The sequence below is a fragment of the Tachysurus vachellii genome, chromosome 23, assembly GCF_030014155.1.
Source record: "Tachysurus vachellii isolate PV-2020 chromosome 23, HZAU_Pvac_v1, whole genome shotgun sequence".
Taxonomy (NCBI): Eukaryota; Metazoa; Chordata; class Actinopteri; order Siluriformes; family Bagridae; genus Tachysurus; species Tachysurus vachellii.
Genome location: NC_083482.1, coordinates 5336262 through 5361872, shown reverse-complemented (window position 1 = coordinate 5361872; position 25611 = coordinate 5336262). Strand labels below are relative to the sequence as shown.

Genomic DNA, 25611 nt, shown 5'->3' with positions numbered 1-25611 from the left:
TCATACAATTGCATATATTTGTCAAATTAAAATAACAAGATGGCCAATTTCAATTAATTTTCTCAATAATTTCTCATTTTACAAAGAATTGAAGACATGTAGGATGCAACAGATGCACAATTTGAAATATACCCAAAATTATATATGATAATAGCTCAAGGGAAATTTATTTTGCAATACACAAAAACATATGTTAAAATTAGTTTTTGTTTATTTCTATTGATGGTAACATAATGCACTTTTTTTTTTCTTTTTTTTTTACAAAAGGCTAATTGATAAAAGGCTAATTAAATGGAAACAGATGAGAAACAGCAAATTATGCAAACTGTTTTTTTTTTGTTTGTTTTTTTTCTAAAGAAAAACATTTTCACTTTGACAACACAAAAATGGAAACTTTAAATAGTTAATAATAAAACAGCCACAAAGCCGAAAGAAGAAGAATAAAACATAGCCACAATAGATCTTCAGACAAAAAGATGTACAGTGGATATAGAGCAGATAAATATGGTTATAAATTGTGTTTAAAAAAATACTTATTGAGGTTTTTTATTTGTTTTGAGTAATCCATACTTTGACCATGTCTAATTTACTGTCACTTTTAAAGACATGATTACATCAAAAACAATACACTTTTGTGCAAACAACAGCATCATCATGCACTTTCAACAAACAAATGTGTAGCTATATTTAAATATGTAGCCAAGCTTAATCATTTGGGGGTTCATTTGATGAATTGGATAGATCTCAGTGCAGTGCTGTAATTGAATGCATTGGTACCAGAATTTTGGTTTGTTTAAATTTTTTTTATTTGCTTTTCTCATTTTTCTAGTATTTTTTATCTTACAAAATACTGGACTAAATTCTTATATTAGTGCCATACCTTCTATGTTTATGGTAGTTGCATGATAGAGAAGTATATTAAATTTTATTTTTTGTCTTTTTATTTTTCATGTCTAATCCAGAAAGATTAGAAGTGTAAAGTCACCTTCACAGTGAAAATCCTCAGACTGTAGTCATCAGCCTGAATGAACTGTTTGACAGTGATCTCAATGCCTTCATAGGTCACACTGTCCTCTGGCCAGTACTCTGTGCATTTCTGTGAAACACAAATAATTCTGTGATCACTTGCAGTCTCATCTATACACACTATAATTGATGTTTTTTCTTTTCTCATATTAAATATTGGCAAGTACCCATAAGTCATATATTAATTTTAAACAAGTGGCCTCACAATGTATACTGAGAGAAGTGAAAAATTGTAAGACTGTCCATTTGTTTCTGTACTTTGTATTAAATATTATATATAAATATATATATAATAATATTAAACTCTGTATAAATATTATATACCTAGGTAAATATGCAATTACTAAATTTTACCAACATGTTTTATTTAAGCAGATTACAGCAAATTACATCTTACATATTTCTAACCTTGATGTTTCATGGCTAAATATGTCTGCATACTGTATACTCTCTCTGTTTAATATCAAGTTTGCTATTTTATGTGAGTGTGTTTATGTACTGTATATCTACTTATATATCTAGCTGACCTCATTTTTTTCCTCAATGTTGGTGATCATGACAATGATTGGGCAGCGTTCTTGCCAAACCATCCTCCAGAAATCTCCCACTGTGTTTACAGTTGGACCCTGAGTGGCAATGTATACCTTCTCTTGCCCACCATAGCCCTATGAAAATGTAGAGACAATTTGCTGTTCACAGAATAAAAATGACAAAGTCATACATCATTTATCTAATGGTAATATGTAGAAGTGACACACATAAGCCTATGACCACTCAAGGTATTTTTTTGACATTATGCTGTGTTAAGTCATAAGATTATCATGATGACAATATTATGTTACACTGAATACTTCCAAACGTCTCTCAAAAATGCATTTTAAATATGAGCATTTTTCCAGTTAAGTTCCAATTGAAAGCTTCCACATCAAATTATATGACATCAACATAAGAGACCTATGTTGGTTGCTATTAAGAATTATCTTGTTGAACAAAAATCAAATCGCATAATTGAAATGGCAGTCAACTCAACTTTATTCAAATTCAAATTAGAAGGTTTATGTATTTGGAGTTGCATTTTACAATTGAGAAAAACAAGGCTGATGCAGCCACACTGATTAAAATGAAGTGTTGTTTTTGCATAGCATAACTTTGTTGAACAAATAATAATAAAAATGATGACGGTGCAAAATTGTAAAAAAAGGAAAACATTTGTTTGACAAGTTGTGTCAAAAGTGTTTTCAAAGCATTTTCATTCATATGATTTCACAGATATATTTAACATATTTCTCATTTAGTTCCACAGCTTTTTAATCACAAGGCAAGGATGGAAACATAGATGATTTAGGAGTTTTAGACTTTTAGTTTCAGAAAGTTTTAGTTAGGAGAAGGTTTTTAAGTTTTAAGTTTTTGTTTCCCAAGATTACATCTCTTACACAGTAAGTAAGGTTGTTAGAATAATCACAGCTGCTATGCATGCACATTTCCCCATAACATGCAGGGCAAGGGACTGTTAATATCATTCACCTTTACTTACTAAATTTTTTAATGGCAATCTTCATAAAAGGAATCAGAATGAATCCCAGATGGCTTCCTGCACCCTATCCTGAATTACATTAGGTAAAAAATTGGCTTGTATAGTGCTCTAAACTGGTTTATACAAAAGACGTTTATAATTCATCATGTGGCTTTGTTTGTTTGTTTTTATAAAGTCATTTTGGTTTATTTCTATTATAGTGCAAGTAAAAGATGTAATTAAAATTAAGTTTAAAAGTATTATACAGGATGCCACCTTTAAAAATACTTAATTTAACCTTGTTCAATAGATAGCTACTCATGTTTTTACTTATGAACACTACATAAATGTACTTATGTATCAAGCTGACCATAAGTCTATATGACATGAGTTGAAAAATGATTCATAACAATAATTAGCAGGGTCTAATGTAAATATGTAGAGGTGAAAGAAGCCTGTGGCAATTAACCAAGGTATCATATAAGCTTTTAAATATTAAAAAAAGAAAGAAAAGAAAAAGGAAATTGATACGCAATAAAGCTGTTGGATATTGCAGTAAAATGATGGCAATATATGCAATGATATGCAATACATTAGGGCATTTTTTAATCAAAAATATAGTGGTGGCCAGGAAGAACACATCACATATTTGTGTAGCAAATAAAAAGGATAGACTATTAATATTACTATTATTTTTATTATTGTTGTCTTTGTTTTTGCTATATTTTTATTATTGTTGTTTTTTTTTGTTTTTGCTATTTAATTAATTAATTAAAACTTAAAAGAAACAGCTACTTTATTAAAATAAATAAAACTTTGGTATGCTTATTTTCAATAACTGAATCCAAACTGTGTTCTAATAATTTTGGAGGAACTGTAGTAAAAAAAAAGAAAAAAATTCTATTAACATTACATGATATTAAATGGAATACTTTAAACATACTGTCATTACAGGAAGTATTGTAACATTAAATTAGTTGAGATGTGAAAAATTGAGTGTGATTGGTCTTTAACTAGGTGTATGTAGCATAGCTTTGCTGTTTTAAAAACATTGCGGTCAAAATAGTTTGTGTATTATTGATGAACTGATGTATGAATTTGGTGTCATTATGCTTTCATTCATTTAAATATGAGAGCTCAGCTTGGATAAAAAGCTAATGACTGGATATAATTTGTTTGAGAAGTAAAAAAAAATTGACAATCTGTAAATCTATAAAACTTGGCACCCTTAAGAAATCATCAGAAAGAATTGTGACTTAACTTTGAGTGGCTCAAAAATTCTGAGCAGTTGTACTATTTTGTTACTGCCCCAGAGGTAAATTTAGACAAAGCCTCTTTGCCACTGTTTGTTCAAACATACAAAATGCTAGATAACCCAATTGCATAAATTAACATTATGAGAATTTAAATTCTTAAATATTGTCTTGCAGAGTTATTATTGGAAAGATGTGTCCAGAAATGCCCTTTTGGTGGAGCAGTAGTACTAAATTATATATACAGTAGTACTAAATAATAATAATACTACTACTACTACTACTACTACTAATAATAATAATAATAATTGTTACAGGGGACCTCGGGTTCCGCTAGGAGGAGGGGGTACTGAGTCAGGCCCATTATCCAAGAAAGCGGTAGAAGGGAAAAGCAGAGAATAGAGAAAGCATTTGGCTGACAGGCATGATGAAAGGATATATATATATATGTATATAAACAAAAGTAATAATAGGGAAAGTTGGAGTGCTTATATTTAAGGGGACACCCAAAGCAGGGTTTTATCTGAGGAGGTTTTGCGCCCTGGGCATGTGCCTAAAGCTTTGCCGTTATGCCAAGTGAACCCAGAAGAGTCAATTGGGAAAATGCACAGAACTGGGTGGGAAAACCGCTCTGACATTAATACACATTTTACTCTGTCTCTTTAAAAGGCCCTAACCAGCTCCGGGTCTAGGAAGTGTTGTGCTGGGACCCATGACCATTCCTCTGGACCATAGCCCTCCCAATTAACCAAGTTCTGGATGCCCCTCCCGTGATGCCAGGAGTCTAGAATCCATTGGACAGTAAAGACCAGGGCTCGGTTGTTGAGATGGGTGTGGGTGGGGAGGTGCTGGGAGGTGCTGGGAGAGCTACAAAGGACTGGATTCAGTCTGAAGGCATGGAAAATGGGGGTGATCTTCATGGACCAGAGGAGCTGCAGGTGGTACACCGCAGAATCTTGAAAGGCCCGATGTAGCATGGTGCCAACTTCTTCGACTCCACTCGCAAAGGCAGGTCTTTGGTCACCAGCCAGACCCTCTGGCATAAGTGGAACGTGGGTGCTGCATGTCTTTTCTGGTCGGCTCTGGGAAAGGATGGCTCTGACTCCTATGTTGGAAGCGTCGACTTCCAGTATGGGCCTTTGGGTCAGGCATCCAAAGCACCGGGGCTAAAATCAGCCTCTCCTTTTAGGCCTCGAAGGCCTCCTGTGCCGTAGTGGTCCATACAAGCTTTTTCCTGAGGTACTAAAATTATGCACAAAGCACTGGAAGAAATTGGTGAAGCTCAGAAAGCCATGTACTGCATGGACTGAGGAGGGCTGGGGCCATTTCTTGACTGCCTTGGTCTTAAGTGCGTCCATGCTCAGGCTGTCAGAAGAGACCACAAAGCACAAAAGAGATGGTGCTCACGTTAAATTGCAATTTTTCGAGTTTCATGTAAAGGCCATTTTAAAGGAGAAGCTGCAGGACCTGGCAGACATGTACAACATGCTCTTCCAACAAATTGTTTTAGATGAGAATGTCATCCAGGTACAGGAATGCATAGTGCTTCAGAGTCTCTTTGAGGGCCTTATTAATGAGAATGCACTGTGGAATTGTATGCACTGTGGAGGTCGTGTTTGGAAAAAAACTCTGGCATGTTTCAAGTGGTCAAAAGGAGGGGGGGCTGGGTTAGGCCCGTTATCCAAGAGGATGGTGGAAAAAGAAAGCGGACAGGTGTCCAGAGAAGATAGAGAAAGCATGTGGCTGGACAAGGAGGATATATATTATATATATACATATGTGTATATATGTGTAAATAAACTATAAGTCCAAAAGGAATTTAATTATGAGTACATATTATATATATATATATATATATATATATATATATATATATATATATATATATATATATATATATATATATATATATATATATCAAAGTAATAATAGGTAAATGTGGAGTGCTTGTGTCTAAGGGGTTTGATCCGAACCCGGAAGAGGTGGTCAGGCGCTTAGCGCTCTGAAATGAGTTAGCACCAACAACCTCAACAGAGACTTTCTAAATACTATCTCTTTGAAGAAATTACCTCTCAGAGTGGCGTGTGCTCTGTTACGAATTACCGCCCTGAAACGCAAGTAAAACTCAAGTGAAAACTCAAATCCTTCTCTTAGAGATTACCTCTTAGAGTGCCATGTGCTCTAATACGTATTACCGTGCTACACACTGGCACAGACTATGTGAGTGAAGAAATTTGGGGTCTTAAATAACGGCGTGCGTAGGTGTCTCGGGTTGTGCTGAATATCGGCATGTGACCCAAAGACTATAAGGAAGTGTGCTGATGGCAGATTTGCCTGAATAGCACTTGCAACGTTACAATAAAAATAAAAAACAAGTAAATAAATCCATAACATTAAGTTGCTAACTAGTGTAACTAGTGTATTTATTTATTTATTTATTTGTTTATTTTTTTGATACTTCTGTAAAGCTGCTTTGAGACAATGTGAATTGTTTAAAATGCTATACAAATAAATTAAATTTAATTAAATTTAAAAGTGTAGTCTATTCTTTAATATGGAATGATTTTTAATAATTTAAGGACCAATTATTCTCAGTCTTTCACTAAAGTTACCATGGACCTAGATCCAATACCAGGAACATTGAGTGTAATGCATTTTCACTGATTCACACTTATACATACCTCAATTTATTTCTGCCAGTCCACCTACTGGCATGATTTTGGACAGTGGGAGGAAACCAAACTGCACATATAGCTTTCATTTAAAGATATATCACTGCAGTATTTTTAATTATTTAATTATTTTTCTTGTATATTTGTTGTTAGATATTCATTCTTAGATAAGAAACAGATCACAATAATTAATAATTAAGAAATATATATATATAATACAAAAAGTGACAAATTTGACAATTGTACAGATCGGTAAACATACAGCAATCTACACTATAAATAAACAAATGGCACTTACCTTCAAGTAGTTAGCATTTATGTATGTGCTGAGAAAGTCATCCTCCTTTGTTCCTTGAAGGCAGACCCTACTGTGTGTGTCTAAAACATTGAGATGATAGGTTACAAACAGAGGACTACCCTATGAATTTAATTAAAAGTATGTACAATACTGTCTTTTACAATGTTAGTTCAGTTATTTTCATTTTTTTTATATTATGTGCCTTTTAAAAGACTATGTCTTCATTAAACCAATACATATTAAAGAATGTATAATAGATACACTTTTTTCTACCAGTGGAATTCTGTATCCTCCTATCTATACCTGCCTACACTTGCCTCACTGAATCTTATATAGAGAGTGCTAGATCCTAAATGATTACACTTTGTTACATTCATTGGTATGAAATAACATGCAATGCCCTTGACTGTACACAAAACTGAGAGAAGATGGGTGCATTGCTGCCTGTGGTTCATTATCAATGGGCTAGCAGAGCAAAACTCCCCTGTCTTTTAAACATAAAATAAATAAATATAAAGTTTCATTTTTTGCACCCATATCAACTAATTTGCAGTTAACAGATGTTAAGAAGTGTGTGAAACCAAACTAAAGCAATACTGAAGAAATGTGACTATATTTTCTATAATAGTATTAGAGCTATGTAAGTATTAGATCAATAGATTGTTAGAAAATGTGACAGTTAATGTCACCATTTATTAAACAAAATAAGAAATGCAGACAGGAAAAAAAACTAAATCGAACAGGAAGAAGGGCAAAAAAGGCAAATACTCCTGCCGCCAAACGCAACACAGAGAAAATAAATAGGCAAATTAATAACAGTTAAATAGGAACAAGTGAGTAGCGAAAAGAACAGGTGACACACAACATCCTGCAGGAATGTGCCTAACCCTAATGTTCTGGCAGAAAATGTCAAAGCAAAGTTCCTGACACAGATAATGTTGTGATATTAGACCATTGTGATATTAATACTTTTTGATTAACACCAAATAAATATAGAATGAAAACATCCAGGTTTGAGATTAATTCCATTAATATATAGGATATATCTATATAAGTATATGTATCTGTAAAAAATAATTGGTGGAACTGGATAGGTAGACTTATTTTTTATGGTTGAATATATTATGCTAGTATTAGGAAATTCAAATGTATTGAATGTATGTCTAGATTTTTGTTTGATGCCTATATTATTATTATAAATAACTGCAACAGCTTCCTCTACTTCCACTTCCTCAACTTGAATTGAGTCACCATCTGATCCTAGAGAACTTGATCAGGTGACTGAATGAGTTAGCGTCCCGCTACATTCTAGACATTTTTCTCCACAAGAAAAATATTGCAAGATATAGCTAGAAAAAACTAAAACCTGGGTATAACAATCACAAATGCACCTTAAAACATACCAATCAAGAATTAGACTAAATTGGTGGTATTTTAAACAGCATGAAATGAGCTATAGAAAATCTCAGTGGTGGTAGAGCAAAATATCTCTCCATCCTAATAGAATATTAAAGAAATATGTAATAATTATAACTATTTAATACTTAAAATAATATTTAATAAGATCACTACAGAGGAATGTATACAATCAATATGTGTGGAGAAAATTGGGGGAAAAAATTATGCAAACTATATATGATAACTAACTAAACTAACAAAAAAGTAATAATTATATCAGATCCCTAATTAAAATATTTTACTATTTTGAGAGATCAAACAAATTATATTAATTTCCTCATCAAGATCATCTTGTGTACTAGATCACTTATCTACACATTTTTGTTTGATTGTTTTTTAAACAGATACTATGAATTAAAATCTACATCAAAACTCTTTTAAATGTAATCGATTCTTCTTTTAAACACTGGCTTTGTAGTGAAATCTTTTTATCTAGCAGGTTTCTAACCCCTGATTTGAAAAACTTGACCTTGACCGCTGTCAACTCTCAGCTATAGGCCAGAATCAAAGCTTTCCTTTATCTCTAAGATCCTAGAAAATGATGTAGCACAGCAGTTATGCTCATACCTACAAAGAAATAACATGGAAACTATCATGAATCATTAAACCTGTCAGTCAGGACTTAGGGATAACCTCATCACAGCACAGAGACAGGGCTGGTGTTAAATGATTTACTACTTTCCTGTGATTCGTTTGTATTGCTTTTGTTGATTGTCCTTAGTGCAGCTTTTGGCACCACGGTCTATAATATTCTACTTGATAGACTAGAAAATGTTAAGGTAAATACAACAGCCCTCTCTTGGCTCTGACCTTATTTGACTGATCATTATCAGATTATTATAGTAATTGATGACTTCTCTATGCATAGTAAGGTAAAGTTTGGTTGGTGTTTCACATTGTTATGTTTTAGGCCGACTGATTATAACTATACAGGCTACCTTTGTGTAAATTTTGTAAAAAATGTTTTTGTCACGGTCGGCTCACCTGCCCCGCTCCCTGACCGTCAACATAGAACAGCGTCTCCAGAATATTAATCGCTTCCGGACTACACCTCCCATCACCCATCACGAAGACTGATTGCTTTGCCACCTGATTCCTATCAGCCAGCGCCTATAAATACGAACTTGAACTTGACCTCAGTGCGAAGTCTCGATTTGCTTTAGCAGTCATTCTGAGCGTTTTCTAGTTTGTCTTAGTTCCGGTTTTGATCCCATTTCTGTATTCTGTTTTTTTTATTGTTTGCTGCCTGCCCTGACCTTCTGCCTGTCTTTTCGTGTCTGATTTTGCCTGCCCTACGATATTGTGTTTACTGTTGCTGATCCTGCCTGTTACGAGCTTCCATAAAAACGCTGCAAATGGATCACCAGCCTTATGACTCCTCATTACAGTTTTAGCATTGGCTGTTACGATGATGACAAACTGTTGTATGAAGGAAAACAGTCTAATAATGTTTAAGAATGTGTCAAAGTCATTAGACAGTGGATGGCATGAAAAGTACTTGTGCTAGGACCACATGCACATGCAGTAAGCTTTCTGATAACATACTCTGGAAAACATTTCTGCTTATTTATGTGAAACTGTAAAATACCCCTGTGTGATCACTGACTCCAGTCTTTCATTTGAATCTCATGTAGATATTATTTGGATAGTCTTTATCATCAAAAATATATGGCTGAGATTTTGCATGATGCAGAAACAACTAGTTCATGCATTTGTTAACTCTAGGTTGGATTATTGTAACACATCACTGTCCTATTCAGTATAAAAACTAAATAGTCTTATGCTGCAGTGAACTTTTGAACTATTATGAATCACCATGCTTACTTTAACCAAAATGTGCAGACTCTTTACTGGTATCTCAAATTGTGAAAGCTACAGGAGAGGTCTTACAAAGCCATGCTTCTAATTAGTGTTCAGGACACAGTCTCAGGCTTTTGTTTAGTCTGTCCTCACAACTGTGTGTGTGTGTATAGACAGAGAAAGTGTATGACAATGATGTATGTTGTATGATTTTATGGTTTCAACATCTGTTTGTGCAAAACAAACAAATAAATCATTAAAAAAACAAACAAACAAACAAACAAATAAATAATGTACTTTTTTAATTGACCACATTTTTGGTCCAAAGTGATATCCTTTAATTGTAAAATATAATTTTATATATCTTTTCATTTGATTAATGCAAAGAAGGTTTAACTTTAACTACGTTTTACATATTTTAGTTATGATATAAGTACTCACTTGGCAGGATGGTTTTGTAGCGGTTTTTCCTCACTACACCTGGAATGTTATATTCCTTTGGGTCCACAAAATTCATTGGTGCCTCCTGTTTTCAAATCAAAAGAAGGGTACCCCAGTGTGATTTACAAATTTATATTTTGATGCTGAGAGCATTGTTAATGCATTTTGTTCAGGTAAACAAAAGCAGAGAGGTGATAATTTGGCTTTAATACAAAGTGAGCCCATCTCTTCAGAAGATTAAGCTAAACTGAAATTAGGACATGCAACAGAAAAATGTTCCCAAGTACACAAAACCAGCAAATCAATATCTCAATGGCTAAGGAGCAAAAAACATCAAAGTGTTGCAATGCTCTAGAGTTAAACACTATTGAGATTTTTTTTGGGATCTTAAAAGAGATATACATAAACAAAATAAAAATAACTATATATTGAAATCTGTTCATTTCATGGTGTTATAGGGTTGGTGAAGAGTGAAAAAGAGTACTGAGCAAAGTGGGATGCAAGCTGAGGTCTCTACGTACACACTGAATGACAGTGTACTAATCATAATTAATACTACAGTCTTGAACATAACATGGCTTATGATTGCATGGGTATACTTGCTAGCTGTTCATTATAATGTAACAACTAAAATCAATTATTTTCATGCAACCATTACTGCCCAAAATGCCCCATTTCTCTGAACAAAATAAATGTAGATCTTTTAATGCAGAGGTCATATGTTTGTTGACAGTAAGAACAAACAGTCTCCTCACTATGTTATGGGTTTAATGGCCTCAAATTTTAATTTGTGTGTATACATATGTTGACTGAGTCTGTATGTGGGTATAAATATATAAATATATCAAGCTCACATAGAACTCAGCTTGTAGAGTGGCATCATCCAGAGCACACATATGTAGCTGTGCAGGTGTGAGAGGATTAGATGCATTCTCCAAGTACTCTTGTGTACTCTGGTCTCGAGGAGACAACAGCATCCCATATGGCTCTGTGGTACCAGGAGTGCACATATCCAAAGTCAGAGACACATTTGAACCTCTCCTGCAGTGAGACAAGATCCAGACAATAGGTTTACCCTGAGGGTATATAGCTATAGTAAAAATAAAGCACACCCTCTTTCAGTTCTAAGGTTTTGTTCATCAGGACCTAATTAACAATTGTGTGGTTCTCAACAACTTCTGTAAACAGATAATCTCAAGTGACAACAAGAAAAACCAACAGGTTTCTATTTGTAGAGTTTTTTCCCAAAAAAACAAATCAACATTCAGAATTAATTTGTTTACTCTATAATGAAAAAAATAATCAACTTGTAGAATTTCAAATTGTTTGAATATGACTTCCCAAGATTACTTCCCAAGCAGGGGCGATTCTAGAATTTTCATTTTAGGGGGGCTCAGCCCCCAGGGTAGGGTTGTATACTACTAACCTTATTGCAATCCACTATTCCATTGTATTCCCTGTATTTCACTGTAAAAAAATGAAAAATTTAGATGTGACCAGTCACTAGAAAATTTAGAGTTTTTTTTTTACAATGAAGATTTTTTTGTAGGAAGAAAAAACAACTATCACACAGTGATAAGGGCTGAAGTTGAACGCAGCGAAGACGCATTGGATGAGAAACCGAACTGTGTATTGGTCCAGTAAACTGCAATTACAAGAACTGCACCAATGCAGATGTCATATCATAGCAATCCATGAATAAAAGCACACACACCTTGTACTCTCTGATGTTCGATCTGCTTGGCGTCCCTGCGGATTGAAAAACGCACTGAATCCACGCAGACTCAGTTCAGGGGAGGAGCCGAAACATGACGCAGCTTGTCGCCGCTTCAAATGCATTTTTAAAGGGGACTGAAGCGATCAAAAAATAATTAATCAAATAATTTTTTAGGGGGGCTGGGCAGAAGTTTAGGGGGGCTAAAGCCCCCTTAAAAAGGACCTAGTGACGCCCCTGTTCCCAAGATTACTGTACTCTGTGAGGATACATTTTAAGGAGTTAGACACACCTTTGTATGATTAACTAAGATTTTGCATTTACTTTTTTTTTGTTGTCACTTGAAATTAATTATTTGGTTAGACCCACACAATCAGGGAATGCTTATTTGGGCCTTCATAAATAAAAACAAAGAATGGTGTACTTTCTTTTTCCCAAGACTGAACAATGGTGACAAGGCTAAAAGAAATGTAAGAAAACCAACATTAAATACTTTTTGCAGTATTTGAACATTTAATTGCAAATTGTAAGAATGACTTACAACCAAAGTAAGAATTTTTAGATTAGATTGGAGGAGATCGCTCCCCATGTGCATCGAAAAGAGTTGGGGACCCATGACCCTGTTTGCCAGTTTACCAGTTGTCCTTCTCTTGACAACTTTTGGTATATGCTAACCACAGTATACTGAAACACCCCACAAGACCTGCTGTTTTGGAGGTGCCCTGAACCAGTCTTTATAAAACTTATGACCCACAAACCAGAAAAAAAAGGGTGTGGAGAATGTGATTAAAATCGTATCACCTTTCCTGCAGGCCAACTGGTTTAACCTTGAGGGTTGTCGGGTCACCATCTGTTTTTATGTCCATGAAGCAATCAAACACAGGTGTCTCAGGAACTGCATTCAGGTCATAAAAATCCTCTTGCTTGGCATCAGTCCACTCTGAATAAGTAAAGGAAGGCTGTCTGCTCATGGATTGGCGACGGTCATCATGGGAGCCAGTGGAGTTACCAGGCACCAAAGTTCTAATGCAGAACAATGCCTGGAGAGACAAAGCTTATAGCATTTGACTGTTGTGCACATAAAATAGGTTAGTACATCAATATTAGCAATGTTGAACTGTAAAACATATAACAAAGTACTCACTCCAGTGCCAAGGATAACTACTCCCAGGAACAGTGTTGCTAATAGTGGACATACACACTCAACTCTCCAAATCTCCATCTGTAGACATGGGTAGATGGGCATTAATAATTGTGTTAATAGGCAAATACTTAATTGCTGTATATTCCACAAAAGTACAATATAAATTCACTTGTGTGAATAAAGGGATGTTTTCATGGCAGATCTATACCAGCTGTTCAAATTTTTCAATACAGTATCAACTAATCCTTAAGCCAAGCTGAAAAAAGGAAGGTTAAATGAGTAATCATGGTTTCTGGGTTTGGAAGGACTGTAGAATTTCAGTGTGTTTCTCTACTTAGGGAGCACAACAAACAAATAATAAGGTTTTATAAGACTAATTCTTAAGTAACTACACAAGACTTCTGAAAGTTATCACCAGGGCTTGTAAGATGTCCTGACACTTCACCTCGCCAATATTCAAACTGTAGAACCTCCTAAAACTTGGAATAACAGATAAACTGACAATACGTCATCCACATGATGAGCATTGTGTGAGCATTGCTGTCTGTGAACTTTGGAGTGACTGTGGAGGGGTGAAATACTTGGGTGATGGTTCCCTCTGGCAGTTCAGGGAGTGCAGTGCAGATGGCAATGTTACAGAAAATCCCCCTCTAAAGACAAATCCAGGTGCTTCTTTCCATTTTTCCTTTTGTTGCTCTTTCCCTCCCCCTGGGGAAAACCTGTTAGGGTGTGACTGGTGGAACTCCCTTATGAGCGATGGATACAAGATGTCCTCTGGCCTCACCCAAGATAATTCCTCTAGGGAATAGCCCTCCAGTCAACCAGCTGGTGGTAGTTCAAGGTGGTATGAAACTTGGTTTACCTTGCGTATGATTTTAAAATGTCATATACTCAGTTTTGACAGGGTAAATGCAATCGAAGGTTCTTTGTGGAGAGCCACATGAGTTGTCCTGGTCTGTATTGCGGATGAGGGCAGTGCTGTCTGTTAGCCTGTATTTGCTGTCACCTGACTGTCTTGAGGAGCCGAAAACGCACTGAAATGGAATGTCCCACGAAAGATTGTATCAGGGAGTTCTGATTGAGGCATTATGCCTGGCCGTTTGACTGTGGGTGATAGCCCAATGTCAAGCTTATGTTGAGGTTAAGCTGCTGCAGAAAGCTCTCCAAACTCTTGATGTGAAGTGCACCCCTCTGTCTGATATGGCTGTGGGGAAACCATTAAGGGGTATCATATTGCATGATTTGGAGAATCGGTTGACTCCACTAGAATAGTGGTAAATCCCTGGTGCACTAATTCCTTTATGTCTGCTGAGAGTGTGAGCCACCTACTAGGTTGGCGGTCCTATTGATGCCATTGTGTCTGGAGATGGGGACCGTGTGTATCCATCACATTGTCTCTTAGGTTTACTGGTAGGTAACTGCAAGACAGTGGGCACTCTGGGGGTGGGGGGTCTCTCTCCTGTGCCTGTTAGTTCTCCTCCATGAGGTCCCATTGTATTGGGGCCATGATTAAAGATCTTGGCAAAATGGTTCCTGATTTTTGTTAAAATGTGGTCATAGTGGAGTGACCGGGTGTCAGCTTTATTGTTCTTGGTTCCAGGACAATAGGTTACAGTGAAATTGAATCTTGTGAAAAAGAATGCCCAACTGGCCTGGCAAGGGATGAGGTGTTTAGCGTTCTTGATGTCTCCATTCCTATAGTGCCTCTTTGATGGATTAGAGGTCTCAGTTACCAACGTCATTGTTAGCCTCAGCAGGTGTGAGCTTCCTGGATAAAAAGGAGTTTTCCAGGAGAACTGTGTCATTGCAATATCACTGCCCATATGCCACAACATACTTTGGGGTGTTCTAAGGGTTGGGGTGCTCTGAACTAAACTCTTTGTGCTGTTAAAATGCCTTCTGAATGGCCTGAGACCAATGCTGTTTCCTTGGTTTGCCTTAGTCGAGCGCTGAGTGGGGTGGTGACTGAACTATAGCCCCAAATAAAGCATCGGTAAAAGTTGGCAAATCCCAAGAACCTATGCAATTCTTTAATCCTGGAGGGGTCAAACATTCCATTCCTGCCGTCCACTTAGCCTCGTCCATTTCTACCCCCTTGTTGCTAATCTCATATCCCATGGTGAAAGCACATTTTTCCACTTTTACGAAGAGTTGAATGTGTGAAATATTGGTCCTTGGTCTTTGAATACACTAGAATGTGGGCAGTGCTGTCTGTTAGCCTGTATTTGCTGTCACCTGACTGTCTTGTGGAGCCAAAAGTGGGCCCCACCTCATGTTGGTTCCTTCTCTACAACATTAGAAGGATTCAGCCATTTTTGTCCACACAGGCTGCTCAGGTGCTTATTCAATCTCTTGTCATTTCAAGACTGGACTACTGGACTATTTCAAGACTAACACACTGCTGGAAGGTCTACCTATGAACGCAATTTGTCCTCTGCAAATGATCCAACCTAAGTTCAACCTAAGTTCTCGCATACCATCCCGCTGCTGTGATCCTTTCACTGGCTTCAAAACACTGATGCTTGCCTACAAAGCCAAAAACAGACCAGCTCCCTCTTACCTTAAAGCACTCATCACTCCTCGCACTGCACCCCACACCCTCAGATCTACCAGCACTGCTCGACTGGTTCCACTATCTCTCGGGGTAAGAGGCAAGTATACAACAAGACTATTTTCTGTTCTGGGACCAAGGTTGAGTCAGCTGAGTCACAGGCTATTTTCAAATGACGGTTGAAGACCTACTTATTCATGAAACACTTCAACTAGCACTTCCTTCCTTGTTTGTTGCATATATGTTTATAAAAAAAATAAAAAAAACCTTGAACAATGTTTTAGACTCATGGTATCTCAAGCATGTAACCTAGTGAACCAGAGTATCCAATGATAGAGACTTAAGCACTTCTGTATAAGGTGCTCTGGATAAGGGCGTCTGCCAAATGCTGTAAATGTTAAACAAAACATCACTAGACCAACAAAACGAGAAACAACATGTGAGATGGGAGGCGTTACCTCCAGTATTCGTACAGTCAGCACAGTGGGAAGAGGGATGTGCCCTCTTCCCACTGCTATTCTCCCTCTATGCTAATGACTGCACTTCAAGTAACCCAACTATAAAACTCCTGAAATTTGCAGATGATACTACACTCATCAGTATATATACCGATTAGGCATAAAATTATGACTACTGGCAGGTGAAGTGAATAACACTGATTATCTTATCTTCATAGTCTCTCTGAGTCTCCAGTCAGAGAGAACTTCAACTCCCACCTCCGGCAGAGCTTCAACCAGATCCCGAGGGAGGTTGGAGACATTGAGTCCGAGTGGACCATGTTCTCCACCTCCATTGTCGACGCAGCCATTCGGAGCTGTGGCCGTAAGGTCTCCGGTGCCTGTCGTGGCGGCAATCCCCGAACCCGGTGGTGGACCCCGGAAGTAAGGGATGCCGTCAAGCTGAAGAAGGAGTCCTATCGAGCCTGGTTGGCTCGGGGGACTCCGGAGGCAGCTGAGAGGTACCGGAGGGCCAAGCGAGCTTCAGCCCGGGTGGTTGCGGAGGCAAAAACTCGGGTCTGGGAGGAGTTCGGTGAGGCCATGGAGAAGGACTATCGGTTGGCCTCGAAGAAATTCTGGCAAACCGTCCAGCGCCTCAGGAGGGGGAAGCAGTGCCCTGCTCACACTGTTTACAGTGGGAATGGGAATCTGCTGACTTCGACTGGGGACATCCTCGGACGGTGGAAGGAGTACTTCGAGGTTCTCCTCAACCCCACCGACATGTCTTCCATTGAGGAAGCAGAGGCTGAGGGCTCAGTTGTGGACTTGTCGATCCCCCAAGCTGAGGTCACTGAGGTAGTTGAGAAGCTCCTCAGTGGCAAGGCACCGGGGGTGGATGAGATCCGCCCTGAGTACCTCAAGTCTCTGGATGTTGTGGGGCTGTCTTGGTTGACACGCCTCTGCAACGTCGCATGGAGGCTGGGGACAGTGCCTCTGGACTGGCAGACTGGGGTGGTGGTCCCTCTGTTTAAGAAGGGGGACTGGAGGGTGTGTTCCAACTACAGGGGGATCACACTCCTCAGCCTCCCCGGAAAAGTCTATGCCAGGGTACTGGAGAGGAGAATTCGGCCGATAGTCGAACCTCGGATTCAGGAGGAACAATGCGGGTTTCGTCCCGGTCGTGGAACACTGGACCATCTCTATACCCTCGCCAGGTTGCTGGAAGGTGCATAGGAGTTTGCCCAACCAGTCCACATGTGCTTTGTGGATCTGGAGAAGGCATTCGACTGTGTCCCTCGTGGTGACCTGTGGGGGGTGCTCTGGGAGTATGGGGTCCGGGGCCCTCTGCTAAGGGCGGTCCGGTCCCTATATGACCGGAGCAGGAGTTTGGTTCGCATTGCCGGCAGTAAGTCAGACTTGTTCCCGACTTGGCAAGCCTAATGACTTGAGTGAGTTTGACAACGGCAAATTGTGATGGCTAGATTACCGAGTCAGAGTAATCTTCAAAACTGCAGCTCTTGTGGGGTTTTCCCAGTCTGCATTGGTTAGTATCTATCAAAATGGTCCAAGGAAGTGACAGTGGTAAAACAGTAACAGGGTCATGGGTGGCCAAGGTTCACTGATGCACATGGGGAATGAAAGCTGGCTTGTGTGGTCTGATTCAACACTGAGCCACTGTAGCTCGAATTGGTGAAGAATTTTTTTGTTGTTTATGGGGCTGCATAGCCACAGACCAGTCAGGGTGCCCATGCTGACCCTTGTCCACCACCAAAATGCAAACAATGGGCATGTGTGCATCAGAACTGGACCACAGAGCAAAGGAAGAAGGTGAACACATGGCACCAGGATGCACTATGGGAAGCAAGCCGGTAAAGGCAGTGTGATGCTTTGGGCAATGCTCTGCTGGGAAACCTTGGGTCTTGCCATCCATGTGGATGTTACCACCTACCATTGTTGCAGAGCATATACACCATTTAATGGAAACAGTATTCCCTGATGACTGTGGCCTCTTTCAGCAGGATAATGCATCAAAGTGAAGCAAAAATGGTTTAGGAATGGTTTAAGGAGCACAACGAGTTTCAGGTGTTGACTTGGCTTCCAATTTCCCCAGATCTCAAACCAATTGAGCATCTGTTGGATGTGCTCAACAGAAAATTCCGGTCCATGGAGGCCCCACCTCACCACTCGCTGCAAACATCTTGATGCCAGATACCACAGTAAACCTTCAGGGGTCTAGTAGTGTCCATGCCTTGTCAGGACTGTTTTGGCAGCAAAAAAGGGACCAACACAATATAACAAAGGTGGTCATATGGTAAGCCTGATATACCCTGCTAAAAAAAAACAGCATTGCTGGTCCAGCATAAGGTATGTTTTGCATGCTGGGACCAGCTTGGGATGGTGGTATGCTGGTCCAGCATTAGGTGCTGGTTGCTGGTGTGCTGGCTGACCAGTCTGGGATGGTGGTATGCTGGTCCAGCATTAGGTGCTGGTGTGCTGGCCGACCAGCCTGGGATGCTGGTGTGCTGGCCAACCAGCCTGGGATGCTGGTATACTGGTCCAGCATTAGGTGCTGGTGTGCTGGCCGACCAGCTTGGGATGGTGGTATGCTGGTCCAGCATTAGGTGCTGGTGTGCTGGGCGACCAGCCTGGGTTGCTGGTGTGCTGGGCGACCAGCCTGGGATGGTGATATGCTGGTCCAGCATTAGGTGCTGGTGTGCTGGCTGACCAGCCTGGGATGATGGTGTGCTGGCCGACCAGCCTGGGATGCTGGTGTGCTGGTCAACATATGTTGTCTTTTGGATGCTAGTATGATCCCAGCAAGACCACAACAAAACCCATTTGTTACATATCACATTTCGTACTGTAGTGCATATTTTTATATAGTTAAATAAATTATTTTGCATATAGTTAAATAAAGACCAAGACAATTTTCTAGAGAATTGTAATTCACTTTTTAATAAAGAAAAACATTCTGGATATTCCTATACCCATTTATATATATAAATGTATAATATACCCTTTCTTAATATACACCCTTTCTTATATATATATATATATATATATATATATATATATATATATATATATATATATATATATATATATATATATATTAAAATATTTATTGGACAATGACATTTGCCATCACACTGTAATATACACATGTGCACAAATAACGTTACACAATATAACCTTTACAACACACATTTTTGGTCTTCGCTTCCGCTCTCTCTTTTAGCGAGGAACAAGTACAGTATGTGGTGTCAATGACCATGTTTTTTTAAGAGGTGCTACCCAGAGTCGTTTGCCTGTAGACAACTCCTGCTCTATATCTTCTTTATTCTCAGAAAAATTATAGAAACAAAATAAGAAACAAAACTACAGTATACTGTATATCACTCATTTGTTTATATTGTGCAGTGAACGAGTTACAATAAAACAGCTACTGCTTAAGTTACATACCTTTAAGCATCAGTATTTGTGCCCTGAAGAAGTCTTGCTTCCATCGTACCCAATAAACCTGAGTTTGGTCAAACATGTCATAGTTAAAGTCCTTAATTTCGCAAGTTGAAACAACTGCCGTGCAGCCGTCATCCAGGTACTTCACGTATGCAAACATTCTGATTCCCAGTGATCAGCAGATTCGTCGTGTAGAAGCAGAAGCTTTTTATTTACCCCAAAACAAAATCCTAATTAAAGTGGCAAAAACAAGATGATGTGGAACACGTGCACTTATACTAATTTCGATAAACACTGTAAGGTATATAATGTAGTCGAATGCATAGCAACGCTGATGCTGGGTAATATCTCTTCACATTACCGCTTTACTAAAAAAAAAAAAAACAACTTAACTACCTCTTAATTGAGACAAATGTATTATATATATATATATATCTTTCAAAAACCATCATTCTGTATGATTTATATGCAGCTTCCCTCATGGAGCCCGGGAAGTCAACATTTGTTGGTATTACTATATTTAATTTGTGAGACACTTTAATCCCTAACGAATGATTTTTAAATGTTTTTATTCTTTGTTATTCAAAGCTTTTTGAGCTTTGTTATTTCAGTTCTTTATTCAAAAGAGGGAGCAAAAGAAATAACACACTTATACTTAAATATATTCCAATATATTGTGTTTAAATCTTATATTAATTTGTTACATAGAAACATACACAAGCAAAAATAAAGGTTGTTCCCATAAAGCTCATTCCAGCAAGATCATAAGATCTTGGTTAACCCGCTACACCAGCCCCGTTTTGCTTGAAAACACCATGACTATGCTGGCCACCCAGCTATACCAGCATTGACCAGCATTATACCAGTAAAAACCAGCCTGGACCAGCATGGAATTCATGCTGGTATATGCTGGATTTTTCAGCAGGGTATACACACATACAGTAGATACATATATTCTGTACATACTGTATAACAGACACATGCATTGGGTGCATGTGCAAACTTTCTGCTGCTCTGAGGCATCCTATCCATGCTGATTCAGCTTGGGCTATAGAAATCCCCAAAGCAAAAGGAAAGTTCATAATTGAAGAATGCAGGATTAAAAAACACATGTATGCTTACAGATAACTAAGAGACTCTAAGAGAATAAAAGCAGAATAAAAATAGCTCTGTGCTTCATTTATGAAACCTAGAAACTCACAGAGAGCCAGTGAAATTTTAATTTGGTCACATTCTGATTCAAATCTTTTGTTCAATTTCATTGACATCATTTATCAAGCTGGAAAATGGAAGCCTAAGACACATTCACACAAAAGTATTGTTGCAACACCACCATATTGTATCATATTCAATAAAGATATAATTTTGTATATTCTTACTCTTTAAGTTGCTTTTTCGTTTTCTTTTTTTTTTTTTTTTTTTTTTGCTTTTTTAGATGTGTATGCTTGTTTTAAGACAATGCAGAATAATTATATATGTATTTACCTGTTGGTCAGAAGACTCTGTATTTGACCGAATGTACTGGAGAAGGCCCAACACTTTATATGCTGCTGGTAAAGCTCTGTATCCATTCAGCATGTAAAGAACCCACAGACCCTGCAGACAACAACCATGAGTAAACAACAATATATTAGTGTGACTTTACTGCTTTAAATTTATTTTACATTATTGCCAGGACACAGAGAAACTTTTTATTGAACATCAGACATATTAGAACTATTTTTGTTTTAAAAAAGCAAATATTTCGGCCTGATGTTCCAATATCAATTTAGATGCCCTTATTAAATAATTTCACTGTGGAAGTGGAGGCATGGCTAGGTGCAGAACAAGGAGCAAGCTGTAAGGAGTATGCAGCTGTGGTTATTTGATAATAATGATGTGCTCTGTGAATGCAGAAGGGGATTTAAAGTAGGAAAGGGAGCTGAGCTTAAAGAGCAGAACACTGTGAACTGGGACTGGGACTCAAGCAGGGCCAGTGACTAGGACTGCAGCAGGCTCTATTGTTAATAATTGATTACAAAGCATTTTCTTTATTTTTAACGTGAATATGTGCAGATGGGTCCTGAATGAAAGGAAAAGTTATGTGGAGCTAGTGGGAAATAAATTTCCAAGCAGCTCACCATAATCTGAATTATTTTTATGATTTAATGGCCCACTTTTATTGGCTGGCATTCATGGCAATGTTCAAAAGTGGTGTGCAGCAAAAGTCAGCTGTTGAATCCGCCAACCACCCCAAAAGTGCCACTGTGGCCATTAACGCCTGGGGCTTGCTGACTATTATTGCATATTTATAAGTAACTAGTTGGACATCACCAAACCTGTGACTGATCTCATTCAATAAAAAAGAGCACCTGCCCCGTTCCAGTGGATGGAGTCATGCCAACCTGGCATTCATTAAAGTTAAGGCTACATTCTGTGGTCAGCTGCTTTTGATTTCCTGTGACCTCTCTCTCCCATTTATTTTGTGGACTGTCACATTGGACAGGGGCTGGGGCAATGTAATCCCAAGTGGTGGAAGAGGAGGAGTGCATCTCCATTATGGATGAAAGTGAAGGAATGGCCAAGTGCTGGTTTGTGAATGAGGTGGAATGGAAGCTCAGGTTTCTTTGACAGTGGCCTTCAGCTCATCTGCATTTTTTGGTCTCTTGTTTCTCATTTTCCTCTTGTCTGGTGAGTTTGCTGGCCAGTCAAGCACACTAACACCTTGTCATTTAACCAACTTCTGGTGCTTTTCAGTGTGGGCAGCTGCAAAATCCTGCTGAAAAAAGTTGGTCAGCAGATGGAAGCATGACGTGCTCTAAAATTGTTTGTCACGGGTGCAGTGATTTTGGTTTTCAAAAAAACAGTGGACCAAAACCAGCAGATGACATTGCACCCCAAATCATCACAGACTGTGGGAACTTAACACTGGACTTCAAGCAACTTGGGCTATGAGCTTCTCCACCCTTCCTCCAGACTCTAGGTCCTTGGTTTCCAAATGAAATACAAAACCTGCTCTCATCTGAAAAGAGGAATTTAGACCAATGGGCAACAGTCCAGTTTATCTTCTCCTTAGCACAGCTAAGATGCCTCTGGCATTGGCGCTAAGATGGAAGCAATTGAGTATTAAGTACCTTGCTCAGGGCACCAGCAGTGGCAGCTTGGTGGATCTGGGATTTGAACTCATGACCTTCTGATCAGTAGTTCAACACCTTAACCACTAGGCTGCCACATCCCTAAACCTTGAGAGAAACCAGACTTGGAAGGGAATCCATCCTCATATTTGTGACACTGAACAGTAAATAATGTCCTTCCTACAACAGTTTGTAGTTAAGTGAGCTAATGGCTCATTCCAATCTACAAGTTCACCACAGACGCAACACTAATTTCTTCCTGCCGAAGTCAGGATGACATCAGTGAAGGCATCTGTTTAGAGCTGATTGGTTGCCCTGGTGTATATAGCATTGTCTTGTAAATATTGTTACTGTATATGTCAGCAGTAATAGGGATGCGACTGCCATTTTTATTGTGGAGTGGGTTTTCTTTTGTCCCTGTTAATAATGAAGTAGTTAAGGGAAAGCAGTTGTCTTTTTCTTTGTTTTGTTTTGTAATTCCTAATTCCTAAATTTATAAAGATGGGGACTTGTATAAAATGTTTGCAGACTCACTGTAACTTGAGAGAGAGTATACAGAAGAAGATATTCTACAGCTGTAATGCTTGCTCTCCACATTCTCTTCCAAAGAGATGTTGGCAGAGGGTTAGGTGTAAGTGAGCCTTCAGTCTCTTCTTCTGTTAGCATGTCTTGCTCATCAGGAAGCTCTGCCATGCTGCACTTCATCCAATTTCCTGTAAGAAATGTATAGTCAATTATAACAGCTTAACAAATGAACAAAATATGCATTCAACTTTATTGCTCACAGTATGAAAGTCTTCTTTGTAAACTGATCTAAAGTTCTTTGTATATGTGAAGCAGTATCATATGAGCTTGTAAGTTGAGTTGGCATGTTTAGTTTTTAACCTTTTAGTTTTTAATCATACTGATTTATTCCAGGTCACAAGAGTCAGAGAGGATGCAAGTACAGGTTTATTAGGAAGAGAAGACAATCCAAATACTTGGCAATGGTACGGTCAAAAAACACACACAGGTCAGGTGAACTACAGACAGCCAAGCCATGAAAATCCCTCCCCTATGCTTGACTGATGGTTTGGAAGCTCCCAAACCCATTGTGAGGCAGGTCTTACAACATCTTCTGCAGGCCAGCCTCCATCAGCATGAGGTGACCCAGGAGCTGGCCAAGAGCTGCACAGAGGAATTACTGGAGCTCCGGTGGCGGCCCCCCGCCACAACATTCCCTCTCCCTGATCCCAGCCACGATGCTCAATGCAGACTCACTGAACTCGTGGACAACGTGGAGGCGTTCCTGGACACCTTTGAGTGGACCACGGACCAGGAGGGCTGGTTTAAGCGGGACTGGGCTTACACCCTGGCTCCATTGCTCAGCAGAGATGCCCAACTGGCATATTATGTATGTGCTTGATCCAGAGAGCACCCGACTACCAGACAGTAAAGGAAGAGATTGTCGTCCGCAGAGGTCAATCCTCCATGACTGTAGCCGGCGATTTTCACTGATGGTGGTATGATCCAACCAGCAACCCCTGTCCACAGATAGACAGGATGAGCTGCTGCGCATTATCAGGTGGTGGTATGACCAGCTTACCGCCAAGGAGGTCGCTGAGAGAGCGGCCTTGGACCGGTTCCTGCGGGAACTACCAGCTGATGAGCGGAAGGCGGTAGTGCTGAAGGGCCCGGAATATGCCAAAGACTCCCTGAGCACCCTGAAATGTGCCATGGCCGCCCTAGAAATCAACCAGGAGGCACAAAGAGACTTCCGGCCCAGTCCCCGCCACCCCCAGCCCCAACGACAACAGGAGCCTGAACTGGTTGGGGAGAGGAGGAACTCGCATAGCCGCCCCTTCCATAGCAGCCCATGCCCACCTTCACTGTTTTGGCAGGCCACCCAGGAGAGGGGTTTTGGAAGGGTACAAAAGAAGGATGACCGGCTGAAGCACTGCTGGGGCCAAGTCCTGCAAGTGGAAGGACTGAACACGGATCCCAACCAGCCGCTAACCCTGTCATACTTCGTGATGAGGAATGAACCTCTGTACTTCCACATAGACAGGAAAGGAGAACCCTGTGACCTACTGGTGGTGCCACACCAGCATACTCCACTCCTTCTCCACCTAGCCCATATGCACCCCTTGAGGGGCCATCTCAGACCCAAGAACATGCTGGAGAAGCTTCCCCCTAGAATGCAGTGTCGGTCCCCCTTATTCCCCTTCCTATTATTGGCATCCCATTCAAGAGTATTGGCATGGATCTCATCGGCCCACCACAGAAGTCTGCCCGGGGTCACGAATACATCCTGTTGATAGTGGACTATGCCCTGAGGCAGTCCCACTTTGGAAGGCCACCTCCCAGAATATTGCCAGGGAGCGTCTCAGGAGAGCCGGGATCCAAAAGGACATCCTCAGCAATCAAGGTACACCATTCATGTCAAAAGTAATGGTGGATCTGTGTTGGCTTTTGAAGGTCAAACACCTGAGGACATCCATCTACCACCCCCAGACAGATGGACTTATTTAACCAGACCCTGAAGTGGATGCTATGAAAGGTGGTAAACAAGGAAGGGTGGAACTTGGACCTCCTCCTTCCTTACATCCTCTTCGTTGTCTGTGAAACGCCTCGGGTGTCCACCGACTTCACGCCATTTGAACTCCTATTCGGATGGCGCCCTTGAGTCATGCTGGACATGGCTCGGGAGGCCTGGGAGAACAACCCTGCCCCTTCCACTCCGTCATCGACTT

General features: G+C 39.4%; 1 protein-coding gene across 1 annotated transcript in view; it reads right to left on the bottom strand.

The window, feature by feature from the left end:
• The window catches only part of ptpn5 (protein tyrosine phosphatase non-receptor type 5), a 551551-nt gene that overhangs the window by 14144 nt on the left and 511796 nt on the right, over positions 1-25611 (bottom strand). The window contains exons 3-11 of the mRNA XM_060859760.1: positions 23414-23592; positions 21252-21362; positions 13320-13397; positions 12977-13215; positions 11316-11502; positions 10462-10546; positions 6763-6842; positions 1554-1691; positions 986-1096 (exon numbers count right to left, since the gene is read on the bottom strand). Coding sequence (XP_060715743.1) covers positions 986-1096; positions 1554-1691; positions 6763-6842; positions 10462-10546; positions 11316-11502; positions 12977-13215; positions 13320-13397; positions 21252-21362; positions 23414-23584 — 1200 coding nt within the window. The 5' untranslated portion in view covers positions 23585-23592. The remainder of the gene's footprint in view (positions 1-985; positions 1097-1553; positions 1692-6762; positions 6843-10461; positions 10547-11315; positions 11503-12976; positions 13216-13319; positions 13398-21251; positions 21363-23413; positions 23593-25611) is intronic.